This window comes from Erinaceus europaeus, chromosome 18 (assembly GCF_950295315.1).
Source record: "Erinaceus europaeus chromosome 18, mEriEur2.1, whole genome shotgun sequence".
NCBI lineage: Eukaryota > Metazoa > Chordata > Mammalia > Eulipotyphla > Erinaceidae > Erinaceus > Erinaceus europaeus.
In genome coordinates, this window is record NC_080179.1 from 68,144,064 (window position 1) to 68,170,678 (window position 26,615).

The 26,615-nt window shown below is 45.7% G+C and overlaps 1 protein-coding gene across 2 annotated transcripts in view; it reads left to right on the plus strand.

Annotated features, from left to right (window-relative positions):
* Window positions 1-26,615, plus strand: part of KIF5C (kinesin family member 5C) — a 206,979-nt gene that overhangs the window by 67,102 nt on the left and 113,262 nt on the right. For both annotated transcript variants that reach the window (XM_007522235.3, XM_060178097.1), the window contains exons 3-4: window positions 7,757-7,830; window positions 23,374-23,478. In XM_007522235.3, the coding sequence (XP_007522297.1) occupies window positions 7,757-7,830; window positions 23,374-23,478 (179 nt within the window). The remainder of the gene's footprint in view (window positions 1-7,756; window positions 7,831-23,373; window positions 23,479-26,615) is intronic.

The following is a 26,615-nucleotide window of genomic DNA, read 5'->3' on the forward strand; positions in this document are numbered from 1 at the left end:
CCTACATCCTTCCAAACCCCCCCCCCCAACCCAAGCCCACTGCCTCTCCCCTTTTTCCCCAGAGTCCTCTGCTTTAGTGCAATACACTAAATCTAGTCCAAGTCTTACTCTGTGATTTCCTTTCTGTCCTTGTTTCTTAAGTTCCACCTATGAGTGAAGTCATCCTGTATTCATCCATCTCTTTCTGGCTTATCTCACGTAATATTATCCCTTTTGGTTCCATGCAAGATGAGGTGACTCTGGAACAGCTAAATTATATATATACCACAGTTTTTATAAGCACTCATCTGTTGTTTGACACCTGGGGTGCCTACAAGTTTTAGCTACTACAAATTGTGCTGCTATGAATATAGGTGTACGTAGATCTCAACTTTCTTTTTATTATTATTATTATTATTATTATTATTCCTTTGTACCAGAACACTGTTTCGTTCTGGCTTATGGTGGTGCGGGGGATTGAACCTGGGATGTTGGAGTCTCAGGCATGAGAGTCTGTTTGCATAACCATTATGCTATCTACCCTCCATCCCCAACTTTCTTTTTATTTGATAGAAACAAAGATAAATTGAGAGGGAAAGGAGACTGAGACAGAGAGAGAGCATGCGCGAGAGACACCTCCAGCACTGCATCATGCTTGTGAAGCTTTCCCCCTGGGGAAATTGGGGAAAGCTTCACAAGCATGACTGGGGAATTGAAGCTGGGTCCTTGTGAATAGTAACATGTGTACTCTACCCAGAGTGCCACCCTCCAGCTCCTCTTATGTCATATGTCTATGTTTGTCCGTCTTACTCTTTTTAGACCAGAGACCCTCTCAGCTCTGATTGTTGGCGTTGCTGAGGATAAAATTTGGTTCCTTTTGCATGCACTCCCAGTGTACTTCTGCTGTGCTGTCTCCCTGATTATGCGTTTCTTCTAGGAGAGGTTTTGGAGTATGACTCCCAGTGCTGTAAACAGGAAGGTTCCCAAGAACACCCTAACAACTTAAAACAGCGTCTGCACGGCAGGCTGTAAAAGCCATTCCAGGCCCCGCCTTCCACATCAACTAGGTGGTTGCTTGTCTTGTCGTTAATGACTTCTCTATGATCCACACATTTGGTCGTTTCTTTCATTGATCTTTTTTTTTTTTTTTTTTTTTTTTTTAATGCGAGGATGTTAAGTATTTGCTGTGTGCTAAGAGCTGCTAGGGACTGGAGTTGCCAAGCTACAAGAGACTACAAGAGGCTACAAGAGTTACACTCTACAAGAGACTTTGAGTATAGGCAAAAAGACATCTATGCTGCGGCCACAGTTGTTACGACGCACAGGCTTTATTTGAGGAATAGTACGGGAACGCAGCAGAAAGTCCCTTGAGACTGATTTTGGTGGGTAGGGAGAGGGAATGGACAGTTGAAGAAGGCTTCATGGAAAGGTTGGGTCTTGACTGTAGGTGTAACAGGTGTGAAAATCAGAAGAAACCGTACACATATAAAGCCAATTTGTGTAGGTGGCATGTCTGGGCAACGCAGTGTTAGATCTACTTTTGTCATTTATATTATTTTATATGTAGAGGGCTGGGAGATAGCTCAGCCGGTCAAGTGCATGCCTTGCCATGCATGATGGCCTGAGTTCCAGTCGCTGGCCACCACATGGGAGCCGCGTGCAAGGAGGAAGCTTCATGAGTGGTGGAGCTGTGCTGTGGTGTCTCTTCACTTGCTCCCTCTGGCTTTCCTTTTTCTTTTAAAAAAATTTTTAATATTTATTTATTCCCTTTTTTGTTGCTCTTGTTTTATTGTTGTAGTTATTATTGTTGTTGTTGTTGTTGATGTCATTGTCGTTGGATAGGACAGAGAGAAATGGAGAGAGGAGGTGAAGACAGAGGGGGAGAGAAAGACAGACACCTGCAGACCTGCTTCACCGCCTAGGAAGCGACTCCCCTGCAGGTGGGGAGCCGGGGGCTCGAACCGGGATCCTTGAGCCGGTCCTTGCGCTTTGTGCCACCTGCGCTTAACCCGCTGCGCTACCGCCCGACTCCCAGGCTTTCCCTTTTTCTTGATCTCTCACCCTCTCTCTGGAAAGGAGAAGGAAAAAAGGTTCACTGGGAGCTGTGGAGTTGTGCGAAGCCCTGGAGAGCTGTGGCAGTCAAAACAATACTGGGAAGATGGCTCACCGAGAGTGTCCCTGCTGTGCCAGCAGACAGCCTCATCCCAGACCTGTTCCCACCATGCTGGCGGAAGCTTCAGGGCTGTGGCATCTATCTAGCTGATAAAGTTTGCGTGGGGTGGTGAAGCCTTGACAATGGCAGGAAAAAAGAAAGAAAGAGAAGAAAAAAGAAGTTTCTTGAGATTGGGTGATGACACAGTCAACCAAGTAGAGCACACGTCACCATGCGCAGGGACCTGGGTTCAAAGCTTTGGTCCTCATCTACAAGGGGGAAGCTTCCTAAGAAATGCTTCAGATGTCTTTTTCTCCTTCACTTTCTACTTCTCTCAGCCTTTTCAATTTCTCTCTGCCTCTATCAAAAAAGAAAGAGAGAGAGAAAGAAAGAAGGAAAGAAAGGAAAAAAGATTACTAGGAGTGGTAGATTCATCCTGTAGGCACCAAGCCCTGGTGTAATCCTGGTGGCAATAAGCATGAAAAACAAAACAAAAACATAAATTGATTTAGTCGCTACTTGGTCGTGCGCCCCTGTATGCACTTCACATACTGCATTTTATTCTTGACAGCGTTATGAGGTGTGAGTGCTATTACTCCCCTGTTCTAAAGAGAAATCTGAGGTGAAGTAAGGAGGCAGTGAGGCTGGGATTTGAGCCTGAGATTATTGTCTGACTTAGTTCCTCTGCCTGGTATGTTCTCATTTTGAAGGTGGGAGTGTAGTGAACCCTGAACAGCAGTTATCTTAAGAGGTTTTCTTACCTGCATAGACCTCGTGGACTTTTTTTTTTTTTTTTTTTGCCTCCAGGGTTATTGCTGGGGCTCGGTGCCAGCACTATGAATCCACTGCTCCTGGAAGCTGTTTTTCCCATTTTGTTGCTCTTGTTGTTATTGTCATTGCTGTTATTGTTGGATAGGACAGAGAGAAATGGAGAGAGGAGGGGAAGACAGAGAGGGGGAGAGAAAGACAGACACCTGCAGACCTGCTTCACTGTTTGTGAAGTGACTCCCCTGCAGATGGGGAGCCAGGAGCTCGAATAGGGATCCTTGCGTTGGTCCTTGCGCTTTGTGCCATGTGCGCTTAACCCGCTGCGCTATCGCCAGGCCCCCTAGACCTCATAGACTCGTTACCTAAGCACTGCAGAAGGATAAGGTTGGGAATGCGAGGGGAAGAGGGTGAGTCTGTGCTTCAGACAGATCCTTGGCCAGTGAGGAGATAGTAGATGCTCACTGCCTGAGCACAGTACCCCCCCTGCACGCCCCCTTCAGGCCACTGGTGGCACAGCAGCTGCCTTCTGTTCTTGGGAATGGTCTGCTTGAGTCTTGAGTCAGCAGGACAGGACGTGGAGGATATCAAGTCAGGGATGATTTGTCAGCCAGAGACAGATGTCACCAGCAGGCCACCCTTCCCTTCCCTCCCCTCCCCTCCCCTCCTCTCTCCGCTCCTTTCCTCTTATTTCTCTCTCTCTTTCCCTCCCTTTCTTTCTTTGCCACTAAGGTTATCAGTGGGGCTCAGCTCCTACGTGACTTCATTCCTACTGACTTTCTTTCCTTTAAATATTTATTTATTTATTTATTTATTTATTTATTTATTTATTTATTTATTTATATCAGAGCACTATTCAGTTCTGCCTTATGATGATGTTAGGGGCTGATCCTGGGTCCTTGGAGCCTCAGGTATGTAATTCCTTGTGCATAACTAGGGAAGTTGAGAGGGGGAGGCGAGACAGAGAGAGAGAGAGAGAGAGATGTACCTGCAAGCACTGCTTCACCACTGTGAAGCAAGGGAAAACCTTTGCAGGTGGGAACTGGGGGCTTGAACCTTGTGCACTTAAATAGGTGTACCAACGCCTGCCCCCCAGGTGTCTTTCTCAGCCTCTACTCCCCTTTCCCTCTCAATTTCTGTCTCTACCTAAAAAAAAAAAAAAGCAAGAAAAAGAGAGAGAGAGAGGGACAGGGGAAGAAAAATGGCCATTGGGAGTGGTAGATTTCTCGCACAGGCACTGAGTCTCCTGCCTCTGCTGGGAAGGAGGGGTGGGGTGGGCAGGAGGCATACGCTGCTTTCTCCTGTTGGCAGACCCTGGGGTCTGAGCTGAGTCTCCTGGGGTTCAGCATTCTGCTCAGGGGCACCTCCTGTTTGGCCTGTGAGGAGCAGAGGGAGCAGAGGGCCCCTAGGCCTTGGTGGTTTCCTTGCCCCTGGGACGAGTCTTCTCGCACTGGGGTTGAAGGGAGAGAGAAGCCTTTTCGGTTTGGGGGAGCTGTTGAGTCTGATAGCTAGATGTCTCAGGGCCTCGAGCATGGCGAACATTCCAGTTGTTAAGGGGCTGTTTTTTGTCAATTCTGAATTTTCACAGTGGGGGGTGGTGGTGGTGGAGGAGGGCAAGTGATGAAATCTTCCCATGAGTCCCTCAGGCCACCGCACTCCACACTGACCACCATTTTCAGCCCCAGGGAATCTTCTGTCCAAGCCTGTTGGCGGTTTTTGTGAAAGCTGAAGCTTGAACCTCCCCAGCTTATCATCATATTCAGGTTTTTGCCTCACTTGTTACCAGGGAAACCATTGCCACAAGTCGGACTGTGTGGATGCTCTCTCTTCTCTGTCTGTCTCCCTCCCTCCCTCCCTCTAGTTGACACAAACCTTTGAGGGCTGCAAAATTGAAAAAAGTCCAGTACCATTTTGTGTTTCTTTTTTTTTTCCCTCCATTTTTCACTTCCTAAATGAAACTCCTACTCTGACTGCAACATTGTACTCTAGCAAACTCAGATCAGTAAAATGTATATTTAAAAGACCATTGGAGGGCTGACAAAATAATTTACTTGGATTGTGAGCCTACTTTGTCATGTGTTTTACATGGTCTGAACCCTGCCCCCTGTGCATCAGAGGAAGAAGCCTTGATGCTCCAGTCTCTCTCTCTCTCTCTCTCATTCTTTTCCTTTTTCGTTTTTTTAAATTATTTCCTTTTCTTTCTTTTCTCTCTCTCTACCCCCCCCCCCCCAACCATGTCTGTCTGTCTGTCTTCTCAGAGCACTGCTCAGCTTTGGATTTATGGTGGTGGGGATTGAACAGCCTATGACTTTTGGAGCTTCAGGCATGAAAGTGTTTATTTTATTTTTTCCTTTTCTCTCTTTAATTCACTCATTCTTACTTTCTTTTTGAATAACCCAACCCTATGACTCTTTCTATTTGGAAAAGCCAGCTTTTAGCTTTTAGCAGTGGATCCCCTGATGAGAAGCAAGCAAGAAAAAAAAAATCCTTTTCTTTTTTCTCTTTCTTTTTTAGAAAGAAAATTATCAACAAAAATTAACTGGGAATCAGAAGATTCAGAGAAATTAGAACAAATGAATCTTATTGTCTGATTGTGTCTGAAATAGACAGAGCTGATTTCCTGTTTTTATTTTTATTTTTTGATACTTGACTCTTAACAGACCGCCTCAGTAGAAGGGGTCCCTCTTTGTGTTTTCAGGGAAGGAAAATGGTGGGTCAAGGACATTAATTATGTATCTTCCCCCTTTCTGTGATGTTTATGTGGCTGAAGGCAGATCTCAGGAAAGCGGGAGGGAATCAGGCAGGGGTGCATTTTAATCACCTCTGCTGCCTTGAAAGACTTTCGGTGCTCACCTTCAGTGGAAGGCGGCCTCTGGTCCCTGGGAGTGTGCTTTGTGTGCTGACTGTGTGAATAAAAGGAATTCCTGTGGTCCGGGAGGTGGCGCAGTGGATAAAGCACTGGACTCTCAAGCATGAGGTCCTGAGTTCAGTCTCTGACAGCACATGTACCAGAGTGATGTCTGGCTCTTTCTCTCTCCTCCTATGTTTCTCATTAATAAATAAATAAATTCTTTTTTTTTTTTTTTTTTTTAAAGGAACTCCTGCCTCTTCTGGTGGCCTGAGCTCACTGCAGACACAAAAGACACTGACTCCAGTTCAGGTCCCTGTGGGTCTCCAGGCTGATTGGCTCATTACCATGTGGTTCAGTTTACAGAGCAGAGCCTTGTCCACCCCTCCCCCCCAGTGCCTTTCTGAGGGGGTCTCTGGTCTGGCCGTCACAAGAAGCCTCTCTTGGAGCTCTCCTGAGCCAGGGTTTTCAATGATCAGGCCTTCAGGAAAGACATTATCTTTTTGTTTGGACGAAAGAAACCATACCACCCAGGCTTCCTTTACTGCAGTAGGGGCCATGCTTGAAGCTGGGTTGTGCACATAGCAAGGCAGCACACTACTCAAGTGAGATGCTGCCAGCCCTAGGGAATTCTCTTCCTGAGCTCACTCTGGAGGCCTGCACTCCCACGGTACTCCCCACTCTTGCAGTGGTCTCAGTAGATCAACTTCTAGGAGGAAACCCAAGGGTGCAGGCAGTGGCTCACCCAGTAGAGTGCACACATGACCATGCGTGAGGACCCAGGTTCAAACCTCTGGTCCCTACCTGTGGGGGGGGGGGGAGAAGGCTTCATGGTTGGTGAAACAGTGCTGTGGGTATTGCCTCTCTAGATCCCTTGTCTTCTCTTAATTTCTTTTCTTTTTCCTTTTTTTTTTTCTTGCCTCCAGGGTTATTGCTGGGACTTAGTGCCTGCACTCCGAATCCACTGCTCCTGGAGGCTGTTTTTTTCCCCTTTTGTTGCCCTTGCTGTTTATCATTGTTGTTGTTACTGCTGTCGTTGTTGTTGGATAGGACAGAGAGAAATGGAGAGAGGAGGGGATGACAAAGACGGGGAGAGAAAGACAGACACATGCAGACCTGCTTCACAGCTTGTGAAGCAACCCCTCCCCCCTGCAAGTGGAGAGCCGGGCCCTCAAGCCAGGATCTTTACGCTGGTCCTTGTGCTTCACACCATGTGCGCTTAATTTGCTGCGATACCGCCCAGCCCCCTTCTCTTAATTTCTGTCTATATACAATAAATAAAAATAAAAGGAAGAGGATGGAAGAAAGAAGTGGAAGAAACCCCAACATCTTTCTTCTACAGAGAAAGTGTGCTGCTTGCTTTTAAATTTTGCCTTGAAGTGTGAGGCTCCTGGGATCTAGTCGTCCTCCATTAAGAAGCTGTTGGCTTGGGAGGCCTTTTCTATTTGTGGAGCAGTGGAGGCCTTCATCTCTGCTGTCGTAGCACAGTTCTGTTTAAAATGCAAATGGAGTGGAAATTGCATCAGTCATGCGAAACATCCTGTTGACCATTTGGGAGATGCAGTTTTCAAATAGGGAGCCCGTGGGCCAACCGGAGTCTAGACAGCTCCTGGGTAGGCTGCGTGTTCTCCTGTGCAAGGAGCCTGGGTATAAGCCCTTCCACCAGAGGTGAACACTCTGGGGCTTCGGTGTCTCTCCCTGTATCTGAATGAAAACATCTTTGGAGGAAGCTCTGGTGTTGTGATGTCTCTCCTTCTCTCTCTGAGTGGAAAAGCGTCTGAAGAAAGCTCCAGTACTGTGGTGTCTCTGTCTCTCCCCCTCTACTATTTGAATGAGGTAGTGTCTGGAGGGTGCTCTGGTGCTGTGGTCTTTCATCTTCTCTTTGTGTCTCTGAATGAAAAAGTGTCCCAGAGCAGTGAATTGGAATATGTACAAGCTCCTGGTTCAGCAAAACAAAGCAGCAAATCAAACACCAGCACACCAAGTAATGAATTGTTTTCCTTGATTTTTAGATGTCCTTGAAGGCTACAATGGAACAATATTTGCATATGGACAGACTTCATCTGGAAAGACGCATACGATGGAGGTAAGATCGCATCACATTGTCATTTGAGATGACTGGACAGAATTATGCTACTAGCAAAACATGAGAAACACCTAGCATTTTTACTGAGCAACAGAGCTAAAGGGATGGTTATTATAGCCTTCCCCCCCTCTCCCCCCTTATTCTGATCAATACAGTGAGAGACAAAGGGAGAGAGAAGGGGAAAGAGAGAGATACCTGCAGCTCTGTTCCATCACTCTTGATGCTGCTGACCTGTAGGGAGCGACTGGGGTCTTGAACCTGACTTTAATTTTTTAAAATATCTTATTTATTTTATTTTGATGAGAGAGATACAGAGAGAAAGACAAAGAGAAACATCAGAGCACTGTTCCACTCTGGCTTATGGGGGTGTTGGGGATTGAACCTGTGGCCTTGGAAACTCAGGATTGAATATCTTTTGCATAACCATTGTGCTGTCTCCCCAGCTAACCTGTGTTGTTAAACATGGTAATGTGTGCTCTCCAGGTGTGTCATGTCCTGGCCCCCCCTCTGTTTCACCAATTTGTCTCATCGTTTGAGAAGCCTTAATATGGTGAATACTAAACTCTTGGGATTTAGTATTAAAAAAAAATCAATACTTTTATTGACTGACTTGTTTTTTATCAGAGCACTACTTAGTTCTGATTTATGATGATAGGAGAAGTTGAATTTGGGACCACTGATGTCTCAGGAATGAAAGTCATTTTGCATAACCATTATGCTGTCTCCTCCTTCAGTGTTTAAAACACCCTGGGGGAGGGGAGTCGGTTGGTGGTGCCAGTGGGTTAAGTGGTTAAGCAGCGCACGTGGCGCAAAGCGCAAGGACCAGAGTAAGGATCCCAGTTCGAGCCCCCAGCTCCCCACCTGCAGGGGAGTCGCTTCACAGGCGGTGAAGCAGGTCTGCAGGTGTCTGTCTTTCTCTCCCCCTCTCTGTCTTCCCCTCCTCTCTCCATTTCTCTCTGCCCTATCCAACAATGAACAACATCAACAATGGCAATAATAATAATAACCACAAGGAGGCTACAACAACAAGGGCAACAAAAGGGGAAAAAAAATGGCCTCCAGGAGCGGTGGATTCATGGTTCAGGCACCGAGCCCAGCAGTAACCCTGGAGGAAAAAAAATAAATAAATAAAACACCCTTTGGCGAGTTGGGCGGTAGCGCAGTGGGTTAAGCACACATGGAGCAAAGCGCAGGGACCGGCATAAGGATCCCACTTCCAGCCCCCAGATCCCCACCTGCAGGGGAGTCGCTTCACAGGTGGTGAAGCAGGTCTGCAGGTGTCTATCTTTCTCTCCCCGTCTCTGTCCATTTCTCTCTGTCCTATCCAACAACAATGACATCAATAACAACAATAATAACTACAACAATAAAACAACAAGGGCAGCAAAAGGGAATATAATAAATATAAAAATTATAAAAATATAAAATTAAAAAAACCCTTTGTTGATATCTCCATCCAGATGGTAATGCCTTCTATTAGAATTATCACCAATAGGCTAGCCATTCGGTGTGAATACCTAGATGAACTGTAGCCCCAGCATAACTGAGAAAGTCAGATAAGAAAACCGTGTACAATAAGCAAATCTGCTGGGGAGCCATGCAAAATCAAAACTGTAAGTCTGAGATTTAAAGAAGTTGGCTTGTGTCCATAGGCTGCCCGCAGGGAATTTGCTTGGCCTGTTCTGTGATCTGTTTGATTATAGATAGTCTCTAAAATGGGGGCATTTTTATACAGTTCTAGTTTTCCAACCTTGGCTGACAAAAATCCCCCAACATCTAGCAGTATATACTGGGTAAAGATTTTCCACAGCAGAACGTGCAGACTTCTTTGGAACCAGGATTTTCATGGTTTCACTTATTTTTATTTTTTAATCCATTTATCTTTTTTAAAATTAGTGATTTAATATTGGTTTGCAAAATTACAAGACAACAGGGGTACATTTCCACATTGTTCCCACCACCAGATTCCCATATTCCCATTCCTTCTATTGGAAACTGTAGTGGGGGGGCCAGGTGGCGCACCTGGTTGAGCACACATGTTACAATGTGCAAGGACCTGGGTTCAAGCCCCCAGTTCCACCTGCAGAGGGAAAGCTTTGCAAGTGGTGAAGCAATGTTGCATGTCTCTCTCTCTCTCTCTCTCTCTCTCTCTTTCTGTTCCCCCTTTTCCTCTTGATTTCTTACTGTCTCTATCCAATAGATAGATAATTACATAAATAAATAAATTTATAAAATAAAAAATAGAGGGACAGGTGGTAGTGCAGCAGGTTAAGTGCAGGTGGCACGAAGCGCAAGGACCAGCGTAAGGATCTGGTTTGAGCCCCCAGCTCCCCACCTGCAGGGGGAGTCGTTTCACGAGCGGTGAAGCAGGTCTGCAGGTGTCTATCTTTCTCTCCTCCTCTCTGTCTCCCCATCTCTCTCGATTTCTTTCTGTCTTATCTATAATAACAACAGCAATGACAACAATAATAATAGCCACAACAATGGTAAACAACAAGGGCAACAAAAGGGGTTCTCCCAGGGTCACAGATATGGGAGGTCTGTCTGTTTATCTATCTGTATTTTTGCCTATCTTTTCTATGGTCCTGCCTTCTTTTTCAAATGTCTTCCTTTTTTTTATCTCCTCCCCCCTTTCTGGGTCCTGATGGAACTGGGTTACAGAGCCCTGTAGTCATCTTCCCCTAAAATTTCTACCCCTATGGGAGTATGAACCAAAATTCTTTTTGGGGTGCAGAAGGTGGGAGTTGTAGCTCCTGTAATTGCTTCTTGCTGGGCCTGGGTATTGGCAGGTTGGTTCATACTCCCTATCAGTTTCAATCTTTCCCTAGTGGGGCAGGGCTCTGGAGAGGCGAGGTTCTGGGACTCATTGGTGAGGTCATCTGCCCAGGGAGTTCAGGATGGAATCATAGTAGCATCTGCAACTTGATGTCTGAAAGGCAGTTAAGATATAAAGCTGGACAAAATGTTTAATAAACAGGAGCCCGAAAGCAGGAGTAGAACAGGTACTTTAGAGTGATAAGATGCTAAGAAGTCTATTTTAAGTATGTTCCTAGGGACCCATGACTTAAGTAATTTTAGACTGAGCTTGATAGTTAACGTGGAGGTGGACTAAGAATATTGTCTGGGGGGCCAGGTGGTGGGGCATCTGGTTTAAGGCACATATTACTGTGCTCAAGGATGCAGGTTCGAGCCCCTGGTCCTTACCTGCAGGGGGAAATCTTCATGAGTGGTGAAGTAGTGCTGCAGCTGTCTCTCTGTTTCTTTCCCGTCTATATCTCCCTCTCTCCTCTTAATCTTTCTCTGTCTCTATCCAGTAAAAGAAAGAGAGAGGGGAGTCAGGCGGTAGCACGCGCAGTGGGTTAAGCACGGGTGGCGCTAAGCGCATGGACCGACTAAGGATCCCGGTTTGAGCCCCTGGCTCCCCACCTACAGGGGAGTCACTTCACAAGTGGTGAAGCAGGTCTCTCCCCCCTCTGCCTTCCCCTCCTCTCTCCATTTCTCTCTGTCCTATGCAATAACAACATCATCAATAACAACAACAATAACTACAACAATAATAAAAAACAAGGGCAACAAAAAGGAAAATAAATAAATAAAAGAAAGAGAGAAAGAAAGGAAGAAAGAGAGAAGAAAGAAAAAGGAAATCTGAGAAGGTGGTGTCAGAGTTGAGAATAGGGCTAGAAAGCTGGATTAGGGCAGAGAGTAGCTCCCAAACCTGAAGAAAACAGATAAATCGTTAACTGTTTACCACGTCAATCTGACCCAGGAGCATATCTATTCATAGTCAGCACAGGAAACTGTTTAACCTCTGAGTCCCTGTCAGTCTGAGCTTGTAGTTCATGCTCACAGCTGTAAGCATTCTAGGCTGTGCTCATTTCAGGACCAGTCTTCCTCGTGTGGCAGAGCAGCCTGACCCAGCTTCCCTTCAGCCACTGAGGCAGTCTCTACCATTGCTCCTTTACAGTCCCGGAGGGCAAGGTCCCGGAGAGACCCGCAAGAGGGTTTATGATGACATGCCTGGTGAAAGTGACCAGTGATGGAGAGAGAGAGAGAGAGAGAGAGAGAGAGAGAGAGAGAGAGAGAGAGAGATTGGTCTATTAAAGGTCTAGACCTATTGTATCTATGGGGGAATCCAAGGATTCCCTGACTAGGATTCCAGGTAACGGGGTGGCCTGGTATTGACCAAAAAGGCTACCATTAAGGTCTCATGTACTTTATCTTTCTTTTCTTTTCCTTTCTTTTCTCTTCTTTTCCTTCCTTCCTTCCTTCCTTCCTTCCTCCCTCCCTCCCTCCTTCCCTCCCTCCATCTCTCCCTTCCTTCTCTCCTTCCTTCCATGACTGTGATGGGTGCTAGAAGGGGTGACCCCAGCTTGCAGTGTTGGCTGGGATCTTCCAGACACCAGACAGCAGGTATATAGACAGAATTACTTCTTTTCCTGACTTTTTTTTTTTTTTTTTGGTCTCCACCAGGGTTAGTCGTGTATTGTTTTTAATTTGGTGCCTGCACAACTCACAACTCCACTGTTCCTGGTGGCCGTTTTTCCTTCACTTTTGTTTTTTATAGGGGAGAGAGAGGGAGAGAGAGACTATACGACCCTGCTCCACTGTTTGTGAAGCTTCCCGGTAAGGACTGGGACATGCAGTTGGTAACATGTGCCCTCAACCAAGTGCCCCACCACCTGGTGCCTATCCCTGCTTTTTACCGTGGGTTCCTATGAGAACTGCAGGGCTGGCTAGTCCTCTTAAAGCTTGGGCATGGAGAGGCAGGAAAGGGGTTCTTATAAGAGGCTGCATATAGCAAGTTTGGGGGGAATTTGGCCGATAAGCCTCAAGGCAAGATGAGTCCGTCATCCCCTAAGCTGAGGTTTTCCGCTGCCGCTGCCTCCTGGGATGGTGGCTGAGACGCTGCTGCCTCTGCAGAGTTGGTTGAGCTTATGAATCATTCCTCTTGAAGAGGGGGCTTCAAAGGCACGAGGCTAACATCCTTAAGGCTCTGATGTTCGGCTTGTACGGATCGGAGATGTGGCTGTGGCTCCAGGGGAATCTCCTTTCTGCTGTGTTGACTCATTTTCACCTTCTTTGCTAGAGACAAAGTGGTTCAGGGACTGTGAAGATTAAAAGAAGCACAGGATTTATTTGCCACCTCCTCCTCCTGAGCAGGGCTGTCTGCTGACCCCTCTTGCCTGTAGCTCACGTCTGACAGACAGCAGTGCACCTGCTCCCGCCCCTCACCTGCCTCTAGACCCATAACCTTCTTTGTTCTTTCCTCTTCTTCTTTTTAAAAAAATTTTTTAATGTTTTTATTTTCTCTTTTTTGTTGCCCTTTTTTTTTTTCTTTTTCATTGTTGTTGTGGTTATTATTGTTGTTGATGTCGCCGTTGTTAGATAGGACAGAGAGAAATGGAGAGAGGAGGGGAAGACAGAGAGGGGGAGAGAAAGACAGACACCTGCAGACCTGCTTCACCGCCTGTGAAGCGACTTCCCTGCAGGTGGGGAGCCGGGGGCTCGAACCGGGATCCTTATGCCGGTCCCTGTGCTTTGCGCCACCTGCGCTTAACCCGCTGCACCACCGCCGACTCCCCTGTTCTTTCCTCTTCCCTTCTCTTCTTCTTTCTTTCCTTCTTTCTTTCCCTTTTCTTCTCTTTCTTTCTCTTTCCTTTCTTCTTCTTCTTTTTTAATGTCTTGCTGATTTATTGGATAGAGACAGAGGTAAATACAGAGAGGAGGATGAAGTAGGCAGGGAAAGAGAGAAAGACCTGCAGCCCTGCTTCATTGCTCATGAAGCTTTTTCTCTGTAGGTGGGGCCTGGGGGCTTGAACCCAGATTCCTGAACATGGTCATGTGTGTGCTCAACTGGGTATACCATTGCCTGGCTGTTTGTTTTTTTTAATTTGTTTATTTATTTACTTTTTAAAAAAAATTCACTGCCCCTGATGGCCATTTCTTCTTCTACTACTACAACTTCTTCTTCTTCCTCTTTTTCATTATATTTGTTTATTTATTGTATAGAGACAGTCAGAAATCAAGAGAGGAGGGAGTAATAGACAGGGAGAGAGACAGAGAGGCACCTGCAGCCCTGCTTCACCACTTGCAAAGCTTTCCCCCTTCAGGTGGGGACTGGAGGCTTGAACCCAGGTCCTTGCACATTGTAACGTGTGCTTAACCAGGTGCACCACCACCCGGCTCCCTTTCTTCTTCTTTCTATTTTATTATTATTTGATAGGACAGAGAGAAATTGAAAGGAGAGGGAGAGATAGAGAGGTGAAGAGAAAGACACCTTCATACCCACTCCAACGCTCATGAAGCTTCTTCTCTACAGGTGGGGAGCGTGGCCCCAGGTCTTTGCCCCAAAGATCCGGACTCAGATCTTTGCTCATAGTACCATGCGCACTTAGCCTGGTGTGCTACCACCTGGCTTCCCCCCCCTTTTTTTAAAAGATATTTATTTATTTTGATAATTATGTTTATTAATGAGAGGAAGAGAGGGAAGTAGAGAGAGGACACCAGAGCATTACTCTGGCATATGTGATGGCTGGGGCTTGAACCCTAGACCTCATGCTTTCAAGTTCAGAGCTTTATCCACTGTGCCACCTCCTAGGCCGCACCCATAACTTCCTCTGTGTTAGAAAAGTGGCTGTAGCTCAGCAGGTTAAGCGCAGGTGGCGCAAAGCACAAGGTTGGCATAAGGATCCCAGTTCGAGCCCCCGGCCCCTCACCTGCAGGGGAGTCGCTTCACAGGCGGTGAAGCAGGTCTGCAGGTGTCTTTCTCTGCCCCTCTCTGTCTTCCCCTCCTCTCTCCATTTCTCTCTGTCCTATCTAACAATGACAACATCAATAACAATAATAACTACAACAACAATGAAAAACAACAAGGACAACAAAAGAGAAAATAAATAAATAAAATATTAAAAAAAAAAAGAAAAGAAAAGTGGCTGTTATACATTCCCTTCTTCTTCTAGCGTTTGCCCTTCTTCCGCAGCCAGTCAACAGCGTCAGGTTGAGCCTGATGTAAAGTTTCGAGACCTCCTTTGAATCTGGAGAGGTGGCAGTCGTTGACTATGTGGGTCATAGTCTGTCTGGAGCCGCAGGGGCAGTTCGGGTCGTCTCTGGCTCCCCAGCGATGGAACATAGCGGCGCACCGGCCATGGCCTGTTCCATAGCGATTGAGGAGGGCCCGATCATAACGTGCTAGGTCAAAGCCGGGTTGACGCTTGCAGGGGTCTGTGATGAGGTGTTTGTTCTTGACCTCAGCTGACTGCCAGCTCTGTTTCCAAGAGTCTGGAACAGAGAAGTTCAGTGTAGGCGTAGGGGACCAGATTGGATGACGAGACGTCAAGCGTTGGACAGGGTGGGCGAAGATATCCGCATATATTGGCAGGTCCGGTCGAGCGTAGACGTGGGAAATGAACTTAGATGATGCCGCATCCCGACGAATATCTGGCGGGGCGATGTTGCTAAGAACTGGCAGCCATGGAACCAGGGTGGAACGGATGGTTCCAGAAATTATCCTCATGGAGGAATATAATTTGGAATCGACCAAGTGGACATGGGGGCTACGGAACCATACTGGGGCACAGTATTCTGCAGTGGAATAGCATAATGCCAGAAATGATGATCGTAGTGTGGAAGCGCTCGCGCCCCATGAGGAGCTGGCCAGTCTTGCAATGATGTTATTCCTCGCGCCCACCTTTGCTGCAGTTTTTATGAGATGTTCGTGAAATGACAGGGTGCGATTGAGATTAACGCCAAGATAGACTGGCTGGGCTTCATGCCGGATTCTCGTATTGCCAAGCTGCACATTAAGCTCACGATACATTCCCTAAGTTGCACCCACTTCAGTGACCACGGACAAAACCTCCTACCTATACCCTAAAGCAGAGAGCAGAAGGGCATACCCTGAGGGACTCTGTCAGTCTCTGGGCTTTGGAAACTCCACTGGGCTATGTGGTAGAGCAGAACAGAAAGTCTTAGAAACCCTCCCAAATCTCAGGGAATGCTTACAAGAGCGACTTCTTCAGCTCTCAGATGAACTTGTCTTTGTGAATTACTAAGGTGCTTGCTAAACTGGAAGCAACGTAAATGGTAAACCATCACAAGGAAGACCTGTTCTCAGGGTATAGCCTTAGTCCGTGTCTGTGTTGGAGGGAGGGCCTGCAGTGGGTGTAAGGCAGTTAGAAAGAGCCACACAGTTCTTTAAAAGCAAAACTGGAAGGCTATCACTCTGTGAGAGCATCCTGAGCATCTGGGCCTTGTGCTACCTTCAACCTTCTTTGAGGTACCTTCCTCCATGCCCAGGGCACTCACAGGGACCTACCTCACAGATGTCTACCAAAGAATCTGCCACTTCTTTGTCCTTATAAGATTTCGTAGGTTCATTGCAAGGAGTTACTTTTCTTTATTGTGACTTTTAAAAGATCAGGTGCTTATTATGCCCACGGGAGAGAGGGGTACTGGTGTGAGTTTTTTTTCTTCCTCGGGTGACTCTCTCTCCGTGTCCCCACCTGTTTCCATCTCTGTAGGGGGATTATAGATTAAAGAAAAGGTAGGGGATATTTGCAAGGGAATCAGAAGGAAGGAGGAGCCCTGAGTTGAAGTCATAGAGACTGTAAGAGACCACAAAATCCAGGAGCCCAGGTTGCAATTAAAATCTAAAAACACTGCAGGGCTCATTCTGTGTGGAAGGATTTCTCTTGTACCCGGAATTACACATTGTGGTCTCAAAGGCTCAGGAAGGGAATGGTAGTGCTCTGAATGGACAGGCTGTCGCTTTGCAAAGCTGCTATTTTCATGTTAATTCCCCTATTTTTGGTTCGACATCCAGTGGTGTTTCTATTACCTTGTATTGATGAAAAGAAGCCCATAAGCCTATATAAAACTGGAAAGATTAGCTTCTGAAGATGGAGCATTTAGGGCAGATTTTTTTTCAGTAAAAACAGGAGACCCTTGCGAGTGGTGGTGTTGAACGGGAGAAGACCCAGCCTGGCCTACACTGGATCCTGGGTTGAGGGAAGACTGTGGGGGCAGAGAGCCCCTCTGTTCAGTGTGGGATACCACAGAGTGTGTCTTTTGGCCCTCTCTCACTTGGCAACCCTCCCCAGCACAGTGACATAGGTGGGTGAAGATACTTGTGTTTCCTTCTTTCCAGAGAGACAGCTGGAGGCCACAGAATGAGTGGGCCAGGCTTCCTCCTATCCATCCCAACCAAGTTCCTCATGAGCCTGTCTGACCAACTTGTTACCTACGGGAGCCGTCCGCTTTCCCATCTTTAGTGTTTCTGGAAGCTGTCTTTCTTGGGAGGAGGCATCTACACGAGAAGAAAGAGGGTGTTCAGTGCCCAAGTGGCCTGCCTTGGTTCCTTCTTTCTTATAGACATTTTCAGAAGTAGGACTAGTGTTGGGACCATGTGTAAGCCTGATAGAGCTTAGGGAGAACCACCCTCGTCCTTGGATGGAGGTCTGAGAAGATAACCTCTTGGTAAACACAAACAGAGGAGGTGCATACAGACTAATTTTGGGGGCTAGGCAGTGCACACCTGGTTAAGCACACTTTAGTACTGAGTTCAAGGACCCACACAAGGATCCCAGTTTGAGCCCTCGGTTCCCCACCTGCGGGGGGGGGGGGATGCTTCACAAGTGGTGCAGGTGTCTTATCTCTCTCTCTCCCCCCCCAAATTTATTTATTTATTTGCTATTGGATAGAGACAGAGAGACACTGAGAGGACTGGGGGAGGTAGAGAGGGAGAAAGATAGAGACACCTGCAGCTCTGCTTCAGCACTTGTGAAGCTTTCTTTCTGCAGATGGGGACCAGGACCTTGAACCTGGGTCCTGGCTCACTGTTGTGTGAGTGCTTAATCATCTGCACCTTCTCTATTCCTCTCTCTTTTCCCCTCCCCTCTCAATTTCTCTCTGTCCTATCCAAAGCAAGCAAGCAAACAAACAAAAAGATGGCTACCAGGAGCAGTGGATTTGCAGTGCTGGCACTGAGCCCAGCAATAACCCTGGAGGCAAAAAAAAAAAAAAAAGAAGTAGGGAGTTGGACGGTAGTGCAGTAGGTTAAGCACAGGTGACTCAAAGCACAAGGACTGGCATAAGGTTCCTGGTTCAAGCCCCCGGCTCCCCACCTGCAGGGGAGTTGCTTCACAGATGGTGAAGCAGGTCTGCAGGTGTCTATCTTTCTCCCTTTGTCTTCCCCTCCTCTCTCTACTTCTCTGTGTCCTATCCAACAACAACGACAACAACAATAAAACAACAAAGGCAACAAAAAAGGAATAAATAAATAAGTATATATAAAAAGAAGTAGGGCAAGTTTCTGAAAAGAATCATACAGGATATAAGCCTGTGGGTATTTCTCCTCTTTGCGTTCCTTTTTTGATGAAGCGGTACTCTTTCACTGGTCAAGCCCACTCCTGGCTCTATAGCCAACTGCCCACATTTCTGTGCCTAGAGTCTTCTGTCTCAGTGCCATGGCCTTTGCCAGTTGTTCTCAGACAGTCTTCTCTGCATACCTCCTCTTCACCTGTCTGAGTCTCGCTCACCTCTCAGGTTTTCAGGCTTTTATCCCACATCCTTGCATCCTGAAGATATGTTTCTGTTCTCTCCATTTCCACAACCCTCTGCTCCATTACCATTTTTCATCGTCTGAGGTGGCCAGTGTGTGCATGCTTGTGTGTGTGTGTGAGGGAATCACCATAGAAACAGTGGAGACCTTTTTTGTTTTTAGTCCCTGGGGTTTCAATACTCCAGACCTACTTTTTCAAATAGGGAGAAAGAGATAGAGAGATAGAGAGAAGACGCTGGGAGTCGGGCGGAAGCGCAGCGGGTTAAGCGCATGTGGTGCGAGGTTCAAGGACCGGCATAAGGATCCCGGTTCGAACCCCCGGCTTCCCACCTGCAGGGGAGTCGCTTCACAGGCGGTGAAGCAGGTCTGCAGGTGTCTATCTTTCTCTCCCCCTATCTATCTTCTCCTTCTCTCTCCATTTCTCTCTGTCCTATCCAACAACGACGACATCAATAACAACAACTACAACAATAAAATAAGGGCAACAAAAGGAAATAAATATAAAAAATTTTTTTTAAAAAAAGGAGAGAAGACACCACATCACTGAAGCTTCCTTCAGTGCATCGAGGACCAGACTCGAACCTTTGGTGCCCACGACAAAGCAGGCACCCTATCCAAGTGAGCTGTCTTGCTAATCTGAAGAAGAGGAGGAGACCTTTATGGAAGACCTCACTCTCTCACACACACACACCACTCACACCTGTACCACACATATCAACACCCTCCATAGGCACACAAAGCGCCCCCTTTCTCGCAGCATACACACCAACATCACACACATCCAGACATTAGTGTGTCAGCCCCCAAACACCAGCAGCACACAAGTACACACCACGCTCACCACATTCTCCCCACACCACACACACTGACAACCCCACTCACGTGCCACACACTTAGACACACACACATATATGCCACACACTTAGGCACATACTGAACACATCAAACACACTCCTCACATACACCACATGCAAATGCACATGCATCACACAGATATCACACACACACACCACATGCTTAAACACACCCCCTCACACATACCACACACAGTTCACACCCCATGTATACCACAAACGTTCGCATACTTCTGTACACACACCACCCACATCAGATATTTTTTGGGGTGGAGACAGACTCAGTTTACTGAGCCTCCAGGCCCTCACTACTGTTGGGCTTGTGAGTGGGATCAGGCATCCCAGCCCCTAGCTCTGTGGGAGACTGGGGCATCTCTTCTATTACTGTGGGGATGAGAGTTGTATTGCTACTTTTCCAAATGAACACTTGCTCCCTTCTCATCCGATGTTGGGGTTGGGGCTATCTAGAAGCGGAAGAGATGCTGTCCACACGCACTGCTTTGTCTTGCGTAAATGTGACGACACTTACAGAAGCCAGGAATTGGCCAGAAGAGAAATCTGTGGAAAGGGAAAGCCTCTAAGGAAACAGACTTGAGTCGATTACAACTGATCTTCAGAGTAGCTGTCATTTTTTGGCCCTGAGCTTCTGAGACAAATCTTAGGGATTTTGATGAATTATTAAAGGACTGTGGCTGGGGGGGTATGGGGGGGTTATGACTTGCATCCTCCCAGTGGTGACAGGACATGTGTTGGAACTGAGCTCTGTTTGCACTGTAAGGCTTCAGCTTTCCAGCAGTTTCCACAAGAGCACATGCGGTGCAGAGTTTGATTGGTTCCATGTTTGTGTTGGCTAATAAGCAGTAATTACCAACATCTGAGACTCACTCTCTATCAGCTGGTGCTGTTTTCATCAGATAGAAATCAATGGCTGGGAATAGAAACAGGTTTTCAGACTCTTCAGTTCAAATAAGTCTCCCAAATTCCTAATGAAAATCTTCTGTGATCCGAATGATATAATATTGTCATTAAGCACATGAAGTAAACCATTTAATTTCAATTCTGCAGGTATCTATATTATAGATTCCGCATCAGACATCATTAACAGTGTCTCTGTTTGTCCATTACCTCTGCACTGGCTGTTCCTGCCTTGGGGGAATGTCTTCTCAAGCCAAAAAATAGTAAAAACACATTCAGTGACTTGAGATTCTTTTATATATATAATTTTTTAAATGTTATTTATAAAAAGGAAACACTGACAAAACCATAGGATAAGAGGGGTACAACTTCACACAGTTCCCACCACCAGAACTCCATATCCCATCCCCTCCCCTAATAGCTTTCCTGTTCTTTATCCCTCTGGGAGCATGGACCCTGGGTCATTATGGGATGCAGAAAGTGGAAGGTCTGGCTTCTGTAATTGCTTCCCTGCTGAACATGGGCGTTGGCAGGTTGATCCATACTCCTAGTCTGCCTTTTTCCCTAGTGGGGCAGGGCTCTGGGGAAGTGGGGCTCCAGGACACATTGGTGAGGTCGTCTCCCCAGGAAAGTCTGGTTGACATCATGCATCTGGAACCTGGTGGCTGAAAAAAGAGTTAAGATATAAAGCAGAACAAATTGTTCACTATTCATGAACCTAAAGGCTGGGATATTGCAGATGAAAATTTGGGGCCTCCGTTTTGAAGATAGCTAGTAGACCTATTTTAAGTATATTCCAAAGGGCCCATGACTATACTAGTTTTTTCCTGAGCCTGATATGTGACTTGAAATTCTTTTTTTATTTTTATTTATTTATTTTTATTTAAGAAAGGAGACATTAACAAAACCATAGAATAAGAGGGGTACAATTCCACACAATTCCCATAACCCGATCTCCATATCCCATCCCCTCCCCGATAACCTTCCCATTCTCTGTTTCTCTGGGAGTATGGATCCAGGGTCATTGTGGGTTGCAGAAGGTGGAAGGTCTGGCTTCTATAATTGCTTCCCCGCTGAACATGGGCGTTGACTGGTCGATCCATACTCCCAGTCTGCCTCTCTCTTTCCCTAGTAGGGTGGGGCTCTGAGGAAGTGGAGCTCCAGTACACATTGATGGGGTCGTCTGTCCAGGGAAGTCTGGTCAGCATCTTGCTGGCATCCAAAACCTGGTGGCTGAAAAGAGAGTTAATATACAAAGCCAAACAAATTGTTGAACAGTCATGGACCTAAAGACTGGAATAGTGCAGATGAAGTGTTGGGGGGTATTCCCTGCATGCTCTTGTGTACTTCTGCTTTCAGGTATATATTTTTCCCCTAGTTTATGGGCACGGGTGAACCTCTGCTCTATCTCAGGGGACCTGGACTGTATCTAGGTTTGGGGACTTTATTGGGGAGTGGAACACCTGGAATGGAATTAGAGTATACTATGAAAGGAAAGGTCTCACCCGAGTGATGAAGCTGAAGGGTTGTCATTCCACACCTGAAGTGTCTGGTCACAGTCTGAAGTGAAGCATGCTGGGGTGGCACTCATTGCGTTGATTAGGTTGCGATCCGCAGATGCAATATTATTTGATTTGAAATGAGAGCAGCATGCAGAAAAGTGGGCCCCACCCTAAGGTTCCAGGACTGGTGACTTGAAATTCTTAGCTGATAAAGGTGTTTTGAAGGCTGCCTGGCTTTCTAGGTCAGAGAGCATCTCCAGATCAAGCATACCTGAAACCTGAGTTTCTCCTGCTCTTAATGGAGCAATAGACTTGGGCATCATGGGTGTGACGGAGGGTTTGTAATGAAGAGTGCTTGTTGGGTGGTAGTGAGTGTCAGGTTCGAATGCCTGCTTGCTTTTGGCTGCTGTCATACTGACTTGAAAGCCAAGGTTTTGCGCCTGTGAAATAGCTCACTTGAATAGTGCACTGATTCACCTTACATGCAACCCAGATTTGAGCCCAGTCCTCACTATGTTGAAGGAAGATTCAGTTTTACTCTCTTTGCCTCTATCTCAAACAAACAAACAAACAAACAAACAAACAGGCAAACAAAAGTCCAGTTTTCAGAGGCCCACTCTGTGATGAATCCCTGAAGGAAAAAGAGAGTTTGATTGAGAAAACCAAAACAGATATTCCCTGTGTTGGACAGATTAGAAAGAAGTCTATGAGTCAAACTGATAAAGGTTGTTGGGTCTCCCTGTGGTCTTTGTGTTCTCCTTGCTGTTCTGTTTGTTCCTGGCATTTCAGAACTTGTTAAAAATCTCGAACATTCCTTGGGTATACAGTTACCAATAGAGCGTGGTCACTTTTGACCTGTAGACAGTGTGCATTGATGGGCTAGGTAACATGTAACAGAATGTAAGTATTCATTTGGGTGTGATCATTAAAAAAAGCTCAGTGGGAGTTTATACCCTGAAATCTGACCTGATCTAGAATTCTTCGTAAGGAGTTGCTTCCAGATCCTGTGTCATTATTTCTTATCCTACTGCATATCTCTTTGAACGTCTTCAGAGGTGGTGAATTTGGTCATACTCCAAATAGCAGAATTCATTTATATCTTTGTCCCTTTGGTAAAATGAAAAGAATGATAAGGGAGGAGCAAGAGATTATCCTACAAGTGAATTTCAGTATTAGAAATAGCCAAAAAAAATTTATTTGGAGTAATTCAGGCTGGAAATTACAGACATTAAAGAGAAACAGATGAAAGCAGATTCCTTTGAGTGGTTTGCATGGTGATACTGAAGGGATTTTTAGAATGAGTTTCTTGGAAATTTTTTGAGCAGTGCTGACATTAGTGAAGCCATGTGTCAGTTCTGAAAGTGGTCTCATTAAAGCAAAGTGACGGGTTTATGGGCCCTTGGTTCTTCTGCTCACTCTCCCTCCTAGCCAACCTGTCAGTTCTCCACACAAGCATTGAAATGTTTCCCTGAGTGCTGGTCAGATCAAATACTGTGAACTGTTAGAACCCAACAGGACAAGTTCTCCCCTGCTGGGTGCTAAGAGCGATTATTCAGTCACTTCCCTGCCTCTGGCCTGTTGATGTATCTGGTCCATCTCTGGGCGAGCTCCCTGCTGCACGACCATTCCCAGAAGCCATGTCTGCTCCCTTCTTTCTTCCCCCTTCCCCTCTGGCACTCTCTAACCACCTGTGCTTGTGTTCTTGACTCACTAGGGCAAGCTCCACGATCCACAACTCATGGGCATCATCCCAAGGATCGCACATGACATCTTTGATCACATCTATTCCATGGACGAAAACCTAGAGTTTCATATCAAGGTAAGTAAGTGCTTTGGAGCCCCCAGAGAAGAAACAGGGTTCTGAATCACTTTTCTCAGCTCGTCTCTTATAACCTCTAAGTATAGAAGCGATATTATCTCCTGTGAGTAGCATTCCTATAGTAAGCAGAGAAATAGCTATGGTTTAATGACCAAGAGAGAAGTTAGTTGTCTGGATGATTTTCTGGACGTACCAGAATACAGTAGAAACACCTCTGCGTTAGATGGAATTAGATACTTGGATGATTTTCTGGACGTACCAGAATACAGTAGACACCCTCTGCGTTAGATGGAAATAGATACTTGGTGCCTGGTGTCTTTCTGTCTTTAGCCTGTGGATTTCTGTAGCTATGACTGGAATGTGACCCTGATTGGAATAGAAGAACATTTCCCAAAGCAGGTTCCATGCAACACTGATCTTCATATTATGAACATTTGGGTTGCGAGGGAAAAGGATTCTGTGGCCAAATAACCTGGAGGAATGCTTTTAAAAACACTGTCAGGCTTGTCACTAACTCTAACGTGCCCATGTGCAGTGCTGTTCTGTACAAGGATCATCATCTGGATAGCTTCTCTGATGGACAAGTATTCTGACAGCACACATGAGGAGTGTTAGGGAAGGAATAAGGAATCTTTTGCTTTTTTTTTTTTTTTTACACTTACAAAGAAGTATTTACTTTTTTCCTTCCTTCCTTCCTTCCTTCCTTCCTTCCTCCCTCCCTCCCTCCCTCCCTCCCTCCCTTCTTCCCTTCCTTCCTCTCTTCCTTTCTCTTTAATTACCTTATACATTACTGAGTAAACTAGGTGACATGATTTAGTTTAATACTTGTGAAACATGGATTTTTAGTCATTTTACTGGTGCTAGGCTAGCTTCGCAGGCAGGAGAGAGATGACCAGGGACTCATGGCTGAGCTGGGAATGCAGTGCAATCAATCTAATCTCTATTCATTAGAAAATCCTGTCCTTTATATCTCCTGAGGCGGAAGTGTCAGAAAGAGAAAGTACGTAGCATAGGGGATGGGGAGAAGGAAAAAGCATGCGAACCAGTGGGGATTAAATGGTGGAAAACAGGATGTGACTAGGAGAGGGGGCAGAGTGGAAAAAGAGCTCGAACCAGTGGGGATTAAACCAGAGAGGTCTCAAACAAAACAATGATTATGTAAATAGACCACAGCGTTAAGCAATGCAAGTGAACCTAACGTGATGATCAAAACAGAAGTGGTCTTAGAAGCAGAATTAGAAGCAGACCAACATACTTGTAGATTAAGGAGCCACTTGGAGCATTAGATTTTTAGTTCAGCAGCCATCTTTGTTCCTGAATTTAATTAGAATGACTCTAGATCTTTACTCTCATCATGTCCTCAGCCAATTCTTTCTTTCTAAAAATTTTTTATTAACTTTATTGGATAAAGACGGCCAGAAATCAAGAGGAAAGGGTGTGAAAGAGAGGGAGAGGGATGGAGAGACACCTGCAGCACTGCTTCACCACTCAAAGCTTTACCCCTGAAGGTGGGGACTGGGGGCTCAAACCTGGGTCCTTGTGCATTGTAACATGCACTCAACCAGGTGTGCCACCACCCAACTCCCATTCTTTCTTTCTTTCTTTTTTGATTCTAAATATTTTATTAGTGATTTATAAGATTACAAGATATTAGGGGTGTGATTCCACAGCACTCCTATTGCCCAAGTTCTGTGCGCCCGCTCCCCTCCAGTGGTAACTGCCATAGTTCTCCCAAAATGAAAGATATCTGTGTATATATGAAAATTTTTGCTTTCTTTCATTTTTGAAAAAAAATTATTGGGGGTAGTAATGGCTTACAGTAAATATAGTTGTTGGTACATGTGTGAAATTTCTCAATTTTCTGCAAAACACTTTTACTCCCAACCTAGGTCCTCCTCCACCATCTTGCACCAGGATGTGAACTCCCCCTACCCCCCCCCCCCCCAGCCCCAGAGTCCTTTTCTTTGGTACCATACACCAAACCCAGTCCAAGTTCTGCTTTGTGTTTCCCCTTATGTTCTTATTTCTCAACTTCTGCTTATGAGTGAGATCATCCCATATCATCCTTCACTTTCTGGCTTATCTCAGTTAGCATGAGTCCTTCAAGCTCCATCCAAGATAGTGTGAAGAAGGTGAGTTCCTCATTCTTAACTGCTGTGTATATAGACCACAATTTTCTCAGCCACTTACCTGTTGTTGGACACCTGAGCTGCTTCTAGGTGTGGGCTATTACAAATTGTCCTGCTATGAACATAGGTATGCACAGATGTCTTTGCGCCGTTATGTTTGTTTCCTTAGGCTATATCTCAGGAGAAGAATTTCAGGATCATAGGGTAGGTCCATTTCTAGCCTGAAAATTCTCCAGACTACTCTCCATGGGGGGGGGGTGTTAGACCAATTTACATTCTCACCAGCAGTGCTGGAGGGTTCCTTACCACCTTCCCCCTCCCCCCACCTCTCAAGCATTTGTTGTTGCTGTTATTTCTGATGTCAGACATTCTCATAGGAGCGAAGTGCTATCTCATTGTTATCTTTATTTGCATTTCTCTGACTTGAATAACTTGGAGGATTTTTTCATATGTCTGTTGGCCTTTTTGATCTCTTCTGTGGTGAATATTCTGTTCATATCCTCTCCCTCTTTTTGGATGGGTCATTTTTGTTGTTGTTGCTGAGTTTGGTGAGCTGTTTATATAATTTGGTTATTAGCCTTTTGTCTGATGTATCACATATAAAGATCTCCAGGATGAATATGGAATGATTCAACTCATAGACGGAAGTTGAAAAATAAGAACAGAAGGCAGAACACAAAGCAGAACTTGAACTGGGTTCACTTTGCACCAAAGTAAAAGACTTTGTAGTGGGGAGGAGGGGAGGGTCCTGGAACATGATGGCAGAGGAGGACCTAGAGGGTGTTAGATTGTTATGTGGAAAACTGAGAAATGGTACACATGTACAAACTACTGTATTTTACTGTAGACTGGAAGCCAATAATCCCCCCCAATAAAGAAAAAAAAGTGTAAAAAAAAAAAGTAAGGGATCTCTAACTAGATTTTATTTTTTAAATTATTAAAAAATTTTTTTTATTATCATTACTTATTGGATAGAGATAGCCAGAAATCGAGAGGGAATGGGGAGAT